This window comes from Lissotriton helveticus, chromosome 1_1 (assembly GCF_964261635.1).
Source record: "Lissotriton helveticus chromosome 1_1, aLisHel1.1, whole genome shotgun sequence".
In the NCBI taxonomy this organism is placed as follows: Eukaryota; Metazoa; Chordata; class Amphibia; order Caudata; family Salamandridae; genus Lissotriton; species Lissotriton helveticus.
In genome coordinates, this window is record NC_136057.1 from 1,407,461,065 (window position 1) to 1,407,478,664 (window position 17,600).

Sequence of the window (17,600 nt, forward strand, 5' to 3'; positions counted from 1 at the left end):
GGGCTTACAAGCCTACACAACAGGTACGGTGTAACAGCCAAAGTAAAAGGGCCAGTTGCCATGGGAGGTGACAAATGAAGACAAGGCGGTACTAAGGAGGGACTAACGAGCCTATTAACAAATCAGAAGCCAGCATTTACGAAGGACAATGAGACAAGTAAATGACAACTATGGGCGGAGAGTGGGCAGAGCTTGTATTCCATACTCTTACTACAATAAGTCTTGCAGAGCAGCGCATGCGCACGGACTCTAGGCTCGACCTAAAAACGTTGCAGGCTCCTGACCCCTTAAATCTATGTAGCACCTCCTTCGTGTAAAGGGTCCGGACACAAATAAGTAAGGCAGACACGATGAGCTAAGCCTGCCCTGCTCAAGGTGTATGTTTAAAATTAAATGAAACACCAAATACAATGAGAAAATGTAATTATGAAACTACTGCTTTGTTTTACTATTATCTTTCTAGAGGCCGGTTTTACGAAAGAATTTTGAAGCCACAGTAGGAGAAGAAACAGCAATCAATCAAATTGCACCGGAACAAAAGGCAAAGAAAAACAGTAACTACAACGAGAGATGTATTTATCACGCTCAAGGCAACAAGGCGTGTCGCCCGCGTGCAAGGAACCCTAATTGAGCAAACGTGTCTGAGCCATTCATAAAAATCAGCCCTGACAAAAATGTACAAACCAGAACCCTGCCAGGAAGTTGCAGGTGGACTGGGAACACCAGGTCTTAATTTGAGAAAAAAATAATAATAAGTGCCAGGGCCCTCGCTAGGAGGCCACCGCAGTTTGCACCACCCACTGCCACTACTGTCAATCACAGTACCTACACAATTACCAACCATCACACTCCTACAAGTGTTTCAATTCATACTGTTTAAGGCCCTCAAAGCTATAAGAATGGCTTGGACAGCAGGTAGTGGATGTTTTTAATGTATACTGAATTACTAAATTACATTGTTCTGCTCATCCTTAAATTACACAAACAGCGCCACCATGTGGCATCAGTCATAAGTGCCGGTATAGACAATTAAGTGCCAGGGCCCAGCACCGGAACCCTTAGGCTCAATTTAAGCACTGGGGAACACGAGGGCATATTTGGGCCATTCACGCCTACTCTGCAATGAATCAACACAGTCCCTTGCTCATTGCACCATCAGGATTCAAGCAAGCCGGGCCGAAGACGGCTGTAATGCCAGAAACCGGTCCCCGGAAGCTTGTTTCCTTTCCAGTGAAGAATTGGCTTGGTAGTTTGGTCTGCCCTGTTCCCATGATGCACTGGGCCAGGGACAGACTAATTTGCATATAGTCAGGTTCTGAACTGGGATGGTGCAGTGAGCTAAAAAACGGTGATGGATCAAGCCCTGATCTGTTGACTGGGTAGGAGTGTTCTGATTAACTCAGATACTCTGTCCATCACCACCCCCTTTTTGTAATTATTTTGGCCACCATGAGTGTGGAAGGGTATGCTCAGACATGAGTCCCTTGCTCATTGCACCATCAGGATTCAAGCAAGCCGGGCCGAAGACGGCTGTAATGCCAGAAACCGGTCCCCGGAAGCTTGTTTCCTTTCCAGTGAAGAATTGGCTTGGTAGTTTGGTCTGCCCTGTTCCCATGATGCACTGGGCCAGGGACAGACTAATTTGCATATAGTCAGGTTCTGAACTGGGATGGTGCAGTGAGCTAAAAAACGGTGATGGATCAAGCCCTGATCTGTTGACTGGGTAGGAGTGTTCTGATTAACTCAGATACTCTGTCCATCACCACCCCCTTTTTGTAACTACTCTGCAATGAAAGCAGTCCTCTAGCCTCCAGCCAAAGGGGAAATACGGGGCTAGCAGAATAGCATGTCCGGCCCTAATTGCTCGCAGGTTAAATGGGCCTATTTCAGACTTTTGTGTATTTCAGTAAATCAAAGCTGTTAATCCAAGAAAGATATCTCAGTTGGTTGAGGTGCCTGCTACACAGACCCACATTTATCATACAGATTACAGGTTTGAATCCTGAAATGGCTGGTCCAGGCTTTCATCCTAATGAAATTGATAAAACACATTCACCAAGGAGTTAGATAATATTCAGACTCAATTTGGAAGGGAGCAACATGATTTATAAGACTTGGAAAAAAACAATCAAATCTATTCTGCACAATGCACCCTAATTGGAAGGACCAAGAAGCTCACCGTCCTCTGGGCACTGGCAAAGTCCCATCGGTCTTTGGGACGACACACAAACTCTTTCAACACGTTCAGAAACCATCTTTGGGTTATACATTTGAGTCCGGTTTATTGAGATCAGGGGCCACCACCATCATCCTTTAGGATGGCTGATTTCCTTCATGGTTAAAGTAATGTTTTTTTCTACTTGTGCCTCAATTCTTAAGATCAGCAACTGCAATCAATGTCTGTGTCAGGCAACCAACCTCATTCATTGTAGCAAGTAATTAATCGCATGCTTTTGACTTTGCCTTTCACTTCATTGACTATATTGGTCTCTAGAAAAGAGCACTTAACTCACAGTCTGTCGGTCCAATCTTGAATTAGGTTACTAACTTTGTTCTTTGGACTCTGTAATTACCCTCTGTATTAGCAAATGGCCTATGGGCTCGGTGTTTTGCCTTCGGCAACTATCCTCGGCCTTGGTAATCTATGACTAGCCTTCGTCATTAAGCTCATTCGTGTATGTTCTTTCATTTTACTCTTATTCTTGGGTCAGCCGATTACTTCTTTTTTGGACTTGCCATTTTGTTTCGCGACTATCGTCGGTGTTTGAGTTTGACATCTATCCCGTACTTGGGATACATTTTTAGGTTTGGCGATTACTACTATTTGACTTTGGTTGTTAACCTTAGTTTTAAGGTGCAGTTACTCTCCTTGGACTTTGGGTTCAGAGAGTACCCTCAAACCTAGTGTTCAATTTTTAGGTTTGGGAACTACCATACAATACATCAATCTGGCCAGGAACTATCATAAGTCTTTTAGGTCTGTAACTATCATCAGTACTTGAGTCTGACAACTAGCCTCATTCTGCGGGTTCAGCGAGTACCGTCTAGTTTCTGGTTTGGTCTTAGGGTTCAGTAATTAATTATTTAGTTCACCAACTGTTCTCGGTTTATTGGTTTGTTCTTTCAATTTTGCAGCTACCATCATTGTTTGTCTCAGAGTTTGAGGGATTACCTGCGGCCGCTGTGCTAATACTTTGCGGTTGGTACTTCATCTACACCTTTCTAGACTAAAAGATTACCTTGTCTTTTTTTTATGTGTAACGACCCTGGATCTTTAGGCTTAGTGACTAGCTCTGGTTTAAGATTTCAGACTACCCTCAGTTTTTTGCATTCATTGTTTGGGGTTGACACCAACAATCAGAGATCGAGTTTGATCTGTGGACTGGAGATTGTTACCATCCTTTGGGTGTATTGTTTGGGCTCAGCAACTACCATCATCTTTGGTTTCAATCTTTGGCATACGTTGTTATCCTCAATAACTGGGTGTAGGAAATGTGCCTTTTCTCCGTTTACCCTGGATTTTTCAATTTTTTCTGGACATTTCATTTTTGTTGAATTTAGAACTCTGTGCACTTTACGACTGGTTAACATGAGTAAAGTGTTTGTGTACCCCCCCCCCCCCCCCTTTTAAACATGTTCAAATTGACATAACCCTAATTGGCATATTCGACTTACCTAAAATTCCCTAACATATGGAACAAGTGTGTACCCGGGGCCTGTGCGTTAAATTTCGCTAGTGGACTGCATCGCCTATTGTGCTGCCCACTACAGTGGCAGTGCAAACATCGGTTCAGGCCTAACACTGTAGCCTATCTGTAGCACTGTAAAAAGTGCAATTTAACATGCCAAAGCCTTCCATTTAAATATTAATAATTTAGCTCTAGGTAGGCCACCGGGCAGGGTGCATAGTACTTGAAAGTAGATTTTTAAGAAATGTAATGCTAACATGTACTTACAATGACTAGCACCCAAAAGCTATTTTCATTGTGGCAGGCCTAGCTGTCTAATGTAGAAAACAATTACAGATTAAAATCCCTATGCTTGATTTAGGGAATGGGAGTAGCTAGACAAATAACTAAAAAGCCAATTGAATGGTGTAGTCAGATTTTTAATTAATGTTAAGGAAAAGTAATTTTCAGAAAGTTAACTTTCTTTGCCTGAAGTTCTTGGTAGCTAACTTGCATTGGCTCGCAGCTTCTCCCAGCAAGTAATTAGCCTTAAATAGGTGTGAAATGTCCCTCAGGGGCAACCAGCAGACTGACCTAAATTGACAGAGATAACGATTCTGAACTCTGCTGAATATGCGGGTATGTGGGCATCCTTTTGATACTAATGTGTCAAATCATGCTCTACAGGTCTGCTGGGTTTACATATAGGACTTGGGGCACACTTCAAAGGGGATAGAATAGAATGCCAAGAGAAATCTTGTGGATCCACTATCTGTTTGCTGAAGAACTGTTTTTTTCCTACCAGGCGTCTTTCTGTCTATGGTATTACATATCACCCTTCAGGCACACTTGAAGAAGGAGAGAAAAGGATGCAAGACGATTCTTGTGGATCTACTGTCTGGTTGCTGAAGGACTCTGCTTTTTCCCTACTAGACTTTTATCTTTAGTTTTATTGGGACTATAGCGACTGCCTCAAACTAGATTTTAGTGTTGGATGTGGGAGGCCACTAGAATTACCAGAGTACACCCCCCCACACACAAACACACACCCAATCCTCAGAGCCCACGTTTAGTGTCACCGGAAACTTGTGTAATGTTGAAAAAGCACCAGATCTGTAGATTTGGCCCTAGGAACTTTTAGCCATTTGGTTAGAGCATGTCCATGAGTCATTTCCACAGATTAGCTATTGTAAGGTATAAATGTCACACCAAAACACAAAGGGTACTCAAGAGCTGGTAACCAAGTGGCACGTGCGGTTGTCTGAATCCTAAAAAGGTGGGTTTTGGGCCTCAACTCAGGTAAGAAAATTGTGACAGCAGACAGCGAAGTCGCAGTCCTGTTATACCTTGCCTAGAAGGATCAAGATTAGGATCAAAACCTGACTTTTGAGGTATGTGGCTATGGCAGATCGGTTTCTCAGTTCCAGGCCATTGGTTGTATTGCACTTCTTTTTCACCAGTTTCTTCTATCATATATTGTTTTGCAGAGTGACTAGAAAACAGTTCCTTATGAAAGCCTAGACACCTATTTAAAGGTAACAAAAAAGCTGAAACATGTTGGCCTTTCACTTACAGTTGGGTTGAAGAAATGTCCCCATCTCTTGTTTTAACCCTATCCCTTGGGGACATAACAAAGCTAGTCTTAGTTCCACCGAAAGGTAGTTTTATTTTTCACCTCCTTATCCCTGCCCTCTGCATCATCACCCACACCCATTGCCAATATAGGGAGTATCCATCCAAAGAGCTTCTCTCCTGCGGGGGAGTTGGAGTTCACTCCATAGACTTTGTTTATGGTGTGAATAGGAACCTTATGAAGAAAAACCTAAGGATGGGTGAATGTTTCTGTTCAAACACAAAATTGCTTTTGGAGGGATACAGACAGATGTCATTTATCCAAGTCTGCACCACGTTGCCATCTGGTCACAAGATCTAGAATACCCTGTGTGTGTTTGTGTGATTTAGGAGTAAATACTTGGGGGTCTTGAAAAGCTCTTTGACCCTCTTTTGTGTTTTTTTCCTAAATACAGCACCTCCAGGAACCCACTTCAGAACATTTCCGGGACCTATGGAAGCTCAGAAGATGACTCTGACTGCTGTCTGTGACAATCTGAGATAAGCCCTTAACGACTGGACCTGCTCCCAGGACAAAGAAGTGGACTTCAAGGGTAAAAAGGCTTTCCGTCCTCCTGTTCAAACTATAGGGAGACAATAGGTTATAAGAGGGCTTTTCCTGGAAGGACCCAGCTGAACAGTGGCAACTGGACCTGGACTAGACCCTGTCATTAGCTTCTGTCTGACACCCTACGAGTCTCCAAGTGCCTCGCCTGAGGTCCTTGGGGGCTTTTGAAGTGTACTCTTGTGGTGGATTGGGACTTAAAGAACCAATTCATAAGATAAAATATTTTGTCCAGCACGAGCCTGGTCACACTTATCAAGATATCCTCAAATTGCGCCTAGGTCCCAGTCTATCGCAACATTTGGCTATCATTCGCTCCTTGTGCTTTCTTGGCGCTATAGTTCATTAAACTTTACAAATTCATACCTCAGGGTTTCCTTATTGAATGTATCATTTTGCTTATTAAATGTTACTCTATTTTTGTAATTTGGTTTGGGATTTGTATTGTTTTCGTTTTGGTCTTTATGATGGTTTGGGTTCTGTATAAATACTTCACACACTGCCCTAAGTTAAGCTTGCTTGCTATGTGTCTTAGCTATCACGGGGTTGAGCTCAGATTAATTTTGTGATTTTTAAGGTTCAGCCTGACAAGAGATGCAGTTGTTCATTAAGGTGGGTAGTAACCCTTCCCAAATAAAAATCCTATTTCTTACACTGGGTTTGGACATTCCCTTATTCTAGAGCCTACTCTTGCCTGTCCTTTCAAATCATCTATTCTTTTCTGTCACTGGATTTGGGGCTAACCCTTCTTCTTTGGGATCAACAACTCATTATTGTGTTGAATTACATTCCACGAGCAAAGCATTTGGGCTTTACACACGAGCAGAGCATTTGGGCTTTACACCTAACCACAGTATTAGAAACATGTGATGTCTCTCTTGTAAACCCTTGAGGGTAGATAGGCGCAGATTATATAGGACTTGCAACACACCAGTTCTACAGGTTCCCCACGTTCAGGACAGCGGCAGCCCTGAAGCATGCCCTACAGACCCTGCCTGAGCCAACAACATTACACAGTTATGCTCCTGACACCTGACTGACAGTATCCATCGCCCATACGTTTTAAAAACACACTCAAGCAGCTGTAAAAAATATGGAAAGAAGAATGGAGCGGATGTCATCTGAGGTTAGGTATAAAAGTTGCTGGGTGATAACTCATATGGTTTAAGAAACCCTTACCGTATAGAGACTTATACAGTGTTCATACCGGAAAAACGTGTTAGCGCCCATAGAAAGCTAAATTCAGTTCAATACCAGCAACTGACCCATACTTGTCCTTGTTCTGTTTAGTCCTGGTGAAAGCTTTAATAAATAAGAGGTACTCCTTATGTTTTGGACCTACTGTCCATAGGTGCTAAAAGTAGGGGTGCTGCAGCACCCCCAAAAATAACTATGTGGGAGTTCAGGATGTGAATGAACGATAAAGATGCCTTTAGATTCTGTGTATTCTGTCACATTTTCTGTGCATTCAGAAACAATGGTAAAAAGGTAAAAAGTCATGTTATGCATTCTGACAAATTACTGCTTATTCAGAAACTGGTGTATACTTTTATTTCTCTGACTGCAAAGTGAGAGAATTTTGTAAAAGTGACCTAGGTGACAAACTTACTGGGGTACAGGAAGTGAAAACAAAGGCTGTAGGATGTCAGTTTTTTTCTAACACACAAGACAGCTAAATACTTGTAAATGAATAGTACACATAGTCAAAATACATCAGAAATTAGGAAAGAATAAATGAAGCACATTTTTAAGTAATTCTGGAGGGTGATGGTACCAAAGATGTTAATAGATTCAAAACAAATCAAGATCCATTACTTGGGGATGCGCAAATGATAACTATACTCTGAAAAACGATTTCAAGGGGCTTAAGGTAAAATGATGGGGCATCCTGCAGAATGTAAAGGGGGGGTCCCTCATCTCCCATATCTCACAGATGTTCATTGGCCTTGGGTGGAATGGGGCTGGCTGAAGAGTTGGGACCTGCATTACGTCCCTGTCGATTTCCATATTTCATTTTTTGTGCTACATAGTTTTGTTAGGAAAACGGCATGTCTATGCAAATTTGGTGGCCATTCCAACGGAAAAGTGCTGTTTGTAACAACAGTGCGTAACCACAACAGTGCTCCAAAATACACCACCAGCTTCATACCCACCACCCTCATCTCTATAATGCTGAATGGGCGTGGCACATTTGCTACACTTGGATTTTCATAATCCCTATGATTTAGGTGATGTAACAATAATCGCAGCCCCCCCCCCCCCCCACAAACACACACACACACTCTGAAAATTATTCCAGCACCACTGCTACGTTTGTCTACCCAGGTCTGAGGGACGCACAATGCAGCATACTACCCCCTGTCGCAAGAGGTGAAGTATATGTGACAGATAATCCCGGCCACCTCTGCTGGCCACGAGTTAAGCAGAGCTTCCCGACAGCAGACTGCTCACGAGTTAGCACTCAGGGCAAGTATCAGGTAACAGGACACTTTGTTGTGTGTACACGCCTGTCCTCCCGCACCACGGACACAAATTATCGAGTAAAGCAGATCTGTGACACGTCACGCTGCTCCCTGTGAGTGCTAGGCCCTGGGGTGCCGCCCTGGCGCTATAGCCACGAAGGAACTAATGTGGGAAGGGAGGGGGGTGGTGGTGGTGATATGCTATTGTCCTGGAAGCAAAGCAGAGGACTGACTGAAAATGTGGGGGGTAAAAGACAGAGGGAAGGGGCAAAGGAGAGTGGTGGGAGAAAGGGGTGACATGTTAAGACAACAAGCAGATGGGGTTAAAGGTGGACTCGGTCAGCAAGAGGATATAGCGTGTGACAGGCTGATAGGGGTGCTGCTGTAGACGGAGGGTGGGGGTTCCTTGAAGCAGGAATAAAGAATACAGGCTGGGATGAGAGGGTACTATCTGAAATTAATGGGGGGATCCCGGAAAGCGGGGTGAGATTATTAATATGACGAGAATGAGGGTGCAAAATGCGACGGCCTGAGAGCGGGGAGAGATTACATGCTGGGAGTGTGGATGGCCCTGAGAAACGGCAATTGGAGCCTGCCAGGCTGAGAAAGGGGTAGAGTTTACAACCTCCGAGAGAGAAGAAGATGTAGGTGACAAATAGAGTGGGGCGTGCATAGCGGTATCAAGCTGAGAAGGAGGGGGTGAGATGCTAACACATGGGCACAACGGATGATCTACAAATAAAGGACACAGGGTGGGTGGGCATGCTGAACCTGAGGGAAGGGGGGGAAAGCGGTGACAGAACGAGGGGGGTTTAGGAAGAAGTTAAGAAACAAGTTAAGAAACACCGAGAATGGTGAAGGGAGACAGGCAAAGAACGGTAGAGGAAACTGGAATTAAAAAAACAAGACTAATATGATTATTGGTAGAGGGTGAAACGGTAGTGGGGGTTGGGGCAGAGTTTGCGGGCTGAGGGACAAGAAAACCGAGGAACTCAGGTCAAAGAGAGCGAAGGAGGGGCCCAAACAGTACGGCCAAGGAGTGACAGTAGCAAAAGCGAAAGCAGATCGAGTATAGGGAGCAGGCGGTGAGTGGACAAGGGAGAAGGTAACTGGAAGAGAGATGGGGTCGTCTGGAAAAAGGGGGCGCCGGAGAATAAAATGAGAGAGGGCTGATACTCTTAAGAAAGTGAGGGCGGGGTTATGTTACAGCGAGTAGAGAGATACCTGTAAATGAGCTAGCAGCAGCAGGTGCCGCGCCCGCACCTGGCACTAACGGAGCCCACGCCTCTTACCTGCCAGCTGGACTCCCGTCCTGGGCCATGGCGAGCCCGGGCTGGGGGACAGGCCGAGGCCCGGGCGCAGGCCGAAGCCCCGGGATGTCGTGAGGCTTCCGCGGCTGTACAGCTCCGGGTCGGAGGAGGCACGCGAGGCCGAGGATCAGGGGGGACGCCTAGGCCAGAGCAAGATAAAGGGAGACACAAATCCGAATTCTGAAAGTGGGACCCCGGCGAAGTAGGGTGAATGAAGAACGGGCCGGAGCTGTGGAACAAGTGCAGGAATGTGCCTGGGAGAAGGAGGCGTGGGTCCTGCCTGAGAGCAGGCGTGCATCCGCCCTGCCTGGATACACCTGTGCACGCCCAGAGACCATGTACCGCCCTAAATACACCTGTGACCGCCCTGAGCACACCTCTACACGCAGTGCACCTTTAATAACGCTGTGCGTGCCCAGAACGCACTCGCAAATTGACTGTGCCCAGAGCATCGGCACCACCCTCAGTACACCTGAGCATGTCCAGAGTGCACATGTACTACCTCCCAGTACGCAGCACGCCGGGAGTGCGCTCATACACTAACAGTGCGCCAGTTCCGAACTCTGTACACACGTGAACGCCCCGAATGCGCCTGGACTGCCCTCAGTACACTTGTATATGCCCAGTGCCCCAAACACACACACACGCAGGGGCATGTTTACAAGAACTGACGCATCCGTATTGATGCGTCAGATTTCTTGCACCTGCCGCAAATGCCGTTGATTTACAATATGGATTTACAACATTAACAATAGACTGCATTTACAGTACAGTGCTCCATTGGGCAAGGATTCACGGATGCGTCTGAAATTCTGATGCATCTTTTGGTGCTAAAGTGACGCATTGCTGGAGTTGGTTGTAAGACTGACGCAACTCCAGCAATGCGTCAGAACACAGGGGTGAGTCCCATGTTAGAAGCCGGGTGCCAATCTTTACGCCTGGTTTGAGAAGGCGTATGGAGTTTGACGCAGTCAAGTCCTAGAATGACGTAGTTAAAAGTTGTAAAATTGACTGTATCAGTTCTATGTGGCTTTTAACATGGGAATGCTATATCTGGTGCAGGTATGAGAACGCAGGCCTCTACAAATAGACGCATTGGGCCCAATGGCTGCGTTTGTAAACATGGAGCACTGATTGAGTCGCCGCTATGTAAAAAAAAATGTAAAAAAAAATGATGCTGCAGCGGCGCTAGCTCCTTGTAAATACGCCCCATAGTGTGCTTATACCATGCTTAATATAAAAGTGAGTGTATAGTACCTGTATCACCCTTGGTATACATGTGTGTGCCTAGAGCGCACCCATACATTTACAGTTCATATATGCCATCCTCAATAAACCTGTACATGTCCAGTGTGCACGTGTACACACCCACAGTACACCTGCACTGCATGAAGTATAAATGTACAGCCTTCAGTACATCTGCAAATGCCCAGAGTGCACTTGTACCGCCTACACAAATCTATGCATGTCTTGAGTACAGTTACCATTCTCAGTGCACCTACCCTTGTACAACATGCACCTGTCCACAACCTTGCAGCTTCGGACTGGGACCGGGAATAGATTCCAAAGGCTGCAGAGGGGCTCTGCTCATGCATGGGCACCCTTTCACATAAAACCCAGCACCCTGCCTTCAGGACTGATAAGGCCTGCCATAGGGGTGACTGATAGGTTTATATGTGCAGTGATATAAGATAGATATAGTGAACTTATATCTAAGTAAGGGGTGCAAGCACCACCTTACACAGGTTGCAGTAGCAGACCTGTGGTGTCAGTTTGAGTGTTCTCTCAGGGGTGGCATAATACATGCTGCAGCCCCTGGGAAGCCTCTGGGGTACCTATGCCCTAGGTATATAGTATACCATATACTAGGGACTTATAAGGGTACCCCAGAATCTAATCTAGAGTGTACCTAAAGTACATGCAATCAATTTAGAGGAGAAAGCAGCTTGACTGGGCTCCTGGATAGCAGGATCCCAGCCAGTCTAAGTCGAAAACTGTGAAACATCAGCAACAAGCATTTACAATGCAATGGTCTCGGCAATATTATAGGTAGAGCTATTGGCATTGCTCATTATTTTTTTTATTTTTTTTGTATCCCTAAATAAATGGCATTGTCATTTATATTGGCAATAGCTTAATTGCTTGCATATGCGAGACCTATTGCATTAGCAGAGAGAGAGAGTGAGGTAGTGAGATAGAGAGAGAGTGAGGTAGTGAGATAGAAAGAGAGAGTGTTGTAGTGAAATAGAGAGAGAGTGAGGTAGTGAGAGTGAGGTAGATAGAGAGTGAGGTAGTGAGAGAGAGAGGGAGGTAGATAGAGAGTGAGGTAGTGAGAGACCGAGAGAGTGAGGTAGTGAAAGAGTGAGGTAGTGAGGGAGAGGGATGTTCTGAGGTAGCGAGATAGAAACAGAGAGTGAGGTTGTGAGGTAGTGAGATAGAGAGAGAGTGAGGTAGTGAAATAGAGAGTGAAAGTGAGTTAGTGAGATAGAAAGAGAGAGTGAGGTAGTGAGATAGAGGGAGAGTGAGGTAGTGAGTTAGAGAGAGAGAGTGAAGTTGTGAGGTAGTGAGATAGTGAGGTAGTGAGATAGAGAGTGAGGTAGTGATGTTTTGAGAGAGCGAGTCGTGAGATAGTGAGGTAGTGAGATAGATAGAGTGGAGTAGTGAGGTGGAGTAGTGAGGTAGAGAGAGTGAGGGAGTGAGAGAGTGAGTTAGTTAGAGAGAGTGGGTGAGGTAGTGAGAGAGTGAGTGAGGTAGTGAGAGAGAGTGAGGTAGTGAAAGTGAGAGAGTGAGGTAGTGAGATAGAAAGAGATAGAGTGAGGTAGTGAGATAGAGAGAGAGTGATGTAGTGAGATAGAGAGAGTGAAGTTGTGAGGTTGTGAGATAGAGAGTGATGTAGTGAGAGAGTGAGGTAGGGAGAGATAGTGATGTAATGAGGTATTGAGAGAGATAGTTAGTGAGGTAGTGAGATAGTGTTGTTGTGAGATAGAGAGAGTTGAGTAGTGAGGTAGAGAGAGTGAGGTAGACAGAGAGAGTGAGTTAGTGAGAGAGAGTGAGGTAGTGAGAGAGAGAGTGAGGTAGTGAGAGAGACAGTGAGTTAGTGAGAGAGGTAGAAATGCTATCTACCAACACATAAAAATGTAGCACTTACCTGTATCTCTTAAACAAACAAATAGCAATTATTTACTAGTGTCAGTCCCTAACACCCCCCCCATATTACCATATTATTATTCGTTGCGCAAATCCCTTGTTGCAAGAAGACCTGTTCAACTATAACTGTAGGCCTGGCTATCAGGTAGTGCTGTTGTACTATGGAGTGCTCTAACACCTATGCGGTAGGGCAGCATCATATAAAAACCTCAATTGATGTATGCACTAATGCACACATATAGGAAGAAATGTCCTTTGAACTGAAGCAATCAGTGTCTTATTAACATCCTATTAATTCCTTGTTCAAAGAGAAATGCTTTGATCTTACCCCCATATGGAATGAGGACCTTTAATGAGATTCATGTCTACGCTGGAAAGCAGGAAGTCATGGTGAAAAGAGCAACATACAGCAACGTATATATTGCCCAGATATAGCTCTCAGTTAGGTGCAAACTATGCAAATACCATATACATAAATATAAATACACATGGATCTGTTGCAAACAAGATTCTCACTTTCGTTTAACCCCTCTCTCTTTCTAGCAGGTTACTTCCTAAAACGCTCACATGCCACGTTCCAGCACAAGATTCATACTGGTCCTTTGTCTATTAAACTCCCTCTACCCTTTCCCGATCTTTTGGCCTTTATTACCCGCTCCGCTCCACTCACTATATACACTGATCTTTTTTTTAATGGGACGTGTACTGAACACCTTTCACTTAAGCTGGAGACTCTGGTCTCCTGTTAAACCCCTTTCAAGTTCCCTCTTGACTCCCTAATGTTAATTCACATGCCCACTGCGTTGCCCCCGTAGAGCTTCTACAGCGGTCAGAATTAACCTACTGGCTGTGACGACAGTAGAGTTTCTTCATACCTACCCCAAATATATTCACATTTACATACATTGTCCCCACCTTCGCTCTTGTGAAGTACAACTTACTCCCTATAAGAGCCGGTGTTGTGTTAGCCTTAGCTTACAAATTGACGGGACCCCAAAGGCCTTCGACTAGAAGGGGGCTGCATGGCACCAGGGAAGTCTTCGTGATCGATCGAGAGTGCTTTGAAAGACACACTGTTTTACACAGAAAAATGGAGGTTCTAAGAAACCCCCAAGGAAAAAAACAAACAGGATTTTCTCTCTCTAAAGCGAAATCTTATTGAACAATTGTTGCCTGGAACTTGAGTACCTAAAATCTACCTGTGATCTATGACGCTTTCCTCTTGAAGGGGAGAACACAGCAAAAAGATGTTGAGAGCACAATATCATGGCAACGCTCTATGATGCATAGACCAACAACAACCTTTTCTAGCAACAAAGGTAGTGGCTGACTGCATTAACCGGCTTAGAGAGCCCAACTTTTTAGCAAATGCATCTATGAACCCAGAAGTCACCGCCAACACTCTTAGCGAACACAATTCATTCAACAGACATCTACATCTTGGGAGAGTCAGACACTGCACTTTATTAACAAAGTCGTGCATTTTAACAATTCAAAGTTTGAGAATGCGGCGGGGGAGGGGGGGTGCGAGAGCGCGACGGAGGAGGGCAGAGGGAAGGGGGGGGAGCCGAGCAGCTCCTGAAAGCGCTGTTTGCACAAGGTGCCAGGAGCAGTGCTACTGTGCACAAGCGGTGCTTGGCACAAGTGTGGAGCTCTGTAGAAGTCGCAGTGAGCACACGAGGAGCCGGAGAATGAACCGGGAGCAGAGGCTGAGTCACTCATTGCAAAGAAATCGTTTGGCATAAGTGGGCACAAGGGAACTAAACACACTGGTAGCGGTGGGCACAAGGGATACTATCTAGCGACAACGTTTGGCATCAGTAGGCACAAGAGGATGCTTTCTAGCGACAACGTTTAGCATCGGTAGGCACAAGAGGTTACCATCTAGACAACGCTTGGCATCGGTAGGCACAACGTATACTATCTAGAGACAGCGCTTGGCATCGGTAGGCATAAGAGGATGCTATCTAAAGACAGCGCTTGGCATGGGTTGGCACATGAGGACATTATCTAATGCTTAGCATCGGTAGGCACTTACCCTGTGTTGACCTCCTGGTTCCGGTGGACGCCCCCTGCTGCTGCTTGTCTGGGTCTGGAATGCAGTGTGAAGTAATAACTCCCTTCCGATGCCTGCTGAACTCGGATTTCCCCCTCACTGCCCCCATCCCCGCATTTTATCAAGAGATTGCGTCCGGGCTGCCTCCTTCCCCCTGGACCACACCTTCCCACCTCACCCTTCTTGTCCCCGCCCCTTCCCTCGATCAGCACATCTCCGCTCTGCCGAGTCCTCCTGGCACGGGTCAGCCCTCTGAGGGCAGTGCCCGGCACCGCCTGTCATGGCGCTTTCCGTAGCGCCCTGGCACAAACCTAAGCCTTTAACTCACCTCTAGTCCAATGCACCTCTAGTACATCTTTGATCCTCCATTTGCCAAAGTAGGTTGGTATTTGCATTGCTGAAGTTACAGGCAAGTGGGTGGGTGTTGACCAGGATGCACTGCCTCACGTAATGCATTCTGGGACTTGTAGTGCACCATTTATTATCGTTTCAGATGCAGATATGAGCTCAAAGAAAATGATGTCTGTTAATATCACCCGCGGCCACTTGGCACCCACTCAGGTGCGGTTTTTATTGAAGTTCTGGTGTGTATTATGCCGGTCTGTCTCTGTTACCAGAGTGTCCTCGCTCGACCTCTATTTAGTAGGTGGGTGATTGGTAGTTCAGGTCACTCTGTTGTAAAAGGCTGCATGTTACGGTTGTTTTGCTACACTTGCAACCTAAGTTATGTTTGTTAAGGAAGCTTGCGCTGTAACTTTTCGTGCATTGCAGCTGCTTTTGTTGTACATGCAGGTGTAAGCTGCCACGTACGTGTGGAACAACGGCTGGTCTGCTGCTCCACCTTTTATAAATGTGTTCCTTGTAACATAAATTCTGTTTTCAGGAAAAGGAATCATTTCTTTTGCTGATCGTTCTACCCAACACAGAAACGAACTGCATTTCTGAATGATAATTTGCAAAATACACAAAGCACACTTCCATTTCCTCCTGCAATGGTGCCATGGTGTACACAGAGTTCCTGCTTTCACGACTTTATTTCAGGTTGTCACAAGTGGCAGCCCCTTAACCTCAGTGTACACCAGGCCCCCCCCGTGGAGAGTCTGCCTCTTGCTCTGGGGTTGTTTTTGTCCTCAGAGGGCTCCCCGCCCCATCTCACCTCTCCAAGAGCCAGACCCTCTACCTGCCGCCCCCCCCCGCTTCGTTGAACGGTTCACCCCTTAGTGCGCAAGCTCGTATTTCCAGAGAGGGCCCCGGGGGCTCCATGACACCCCAAGATGAGGAGGAAGAGAGGGGGGCTGAGGATGACTTGGTGGGGACGGGGAGACGGATACGGTGGGGAGTGAGGGTGAAGGAAGAGGGGGAGATAGAGAGAGGTACGAGAGAGAACCAGTGTGGAAAGAGACTGACAAGTTGGGAGAGAGGAATGAAAACGACGGAGCAAGTGTGTGTGTGTGTGTGTGTGGGGGGGGCAGAATGTGTGGAGGGGAGGGCCGGTGTATGAGTGTCTCTCTTTTCACACAACTAAGAAGATCAGAGGCTCAAATGCAGGCAGCAGGGCACCCATGGGCGACGGCGGGGCTGCTTCGGGCAAACAGTTCCAAAAATAGAAGCTTCCCGAGCCATTTCCATACTAAGTGTCCCAGGGCAAGCCTATGCATCATGAGAAAGCCTGTTTTCTGAAACGACGGAAAGGCGGCAACTTTCCCCTCCTTTGAGGAGCAGCATTAAGCAGAATTGGTATGAATGCGGCGGGGGAGGGGGGGTGCGAGAGTGCGACGGAGGAGGGCAGAGGGAAGGGGGGGAGGCGAGCGGACCCGAGCAGCTCCTGAAAGCGCTGTTTGCTCACCTTCACTGCGAGGAGGAGGATCTCCTCTGCACTTGAAGACTCGGCGACGGACACGGAGGAGGGCAGAGGGAAGGGGGGGTGGCGAGCGGACCCGAGCAGCTCCTGAAAGCGCTGTTTGCAAACCTTCACTGCGGTGCTGCGAGGAGGAGGCTCTCCTCTGCACTTGACGACTCGGCGACGGACAAAAAAAAATGGCGGCCGCAAGCTTCCGGAATTTTTCGAATTCGGGGGCGTGTTTTGCTGTCCTGAGTGACGGACGACGTCACGAGCTAAAGAACAGCAACACTTACGCCCCCGAATCCGAAAAAGACGGGGCTAAATTGGAGTGACTCATCTCTCCTCCAATGGCTGGCCTCCGTTTAGGAAGCCAGCCAATGGAGGAGAGACAGGGCAGGGAGGCGGGTTCCAAAGGGCTACTAAAGAACATTAATTCTCCAACCCCAGACTGCGCAAGCGCAGCCTTTAGGTCCGAGACCTAAAAAGTGGGGGTTAACTATAAGAAGCAGATCCTACTCTCCTACAGCTGTGTTTGTAAACATAGAGCACTGATTGAGTCACTGCTAAGTAAAAAAAATGACGCAGCAGCGGTGCTAGCTCCTTGTAAATTTGCCCCATAGTGTGCTTATACCATTCTTAGTATCAAAGTGAGTGTATAGTACCTGTATCGCCCTTGGTATACATGTGTGTGCCTAGAGCGCACCCATACATTTACAGTTCATATGTGACATCCTCGATAAACCTGTGCATGTCCAGTGTGCACGTGTACACACCCACAGTACTCCTGCACCGCATTAAGTATAAATGTACAGCCCTTAGTACATCTGCAAATGCCCAGAGTGCACTTGTACCGCCTTCACGAACCTGTGCATGGCTTGAGTACAATTACCATTCTCAGTACACCTACCCTTGTACAATATGCACCTGTATACACCCTT

The 17,600-nt window shown here is 46.3% G+C and overlaps 1 protein-coding gene across 1 annotated transcript in view; it reads right to left on the reverse strand.

Annotated features, from left to right (window-relative positions):
- Nucleotides 1–9,885, reverse strand: part of LOC144826407 (tetratricopeptide repeat protein 39A-like) — a 193,987-nt gene extending 184,102 nt beyond the window's left edge. Inside the window, exon 1 of the mRNA XM_078684720.1 lies at nt 9,599–9,885. Within this exon, the coding sequence (XP_078540846.1) occupies nt 9,599–9,627 (29 nt within the window). The 5' untranslated portion in view covers nt 9,628–9,885. The remainder of the gene's footprint in view (nt 1–9,598) is intronic.
- Between the last annotated feature and the right edge of the window lie 7,715 nt (nt 9,886–17,600).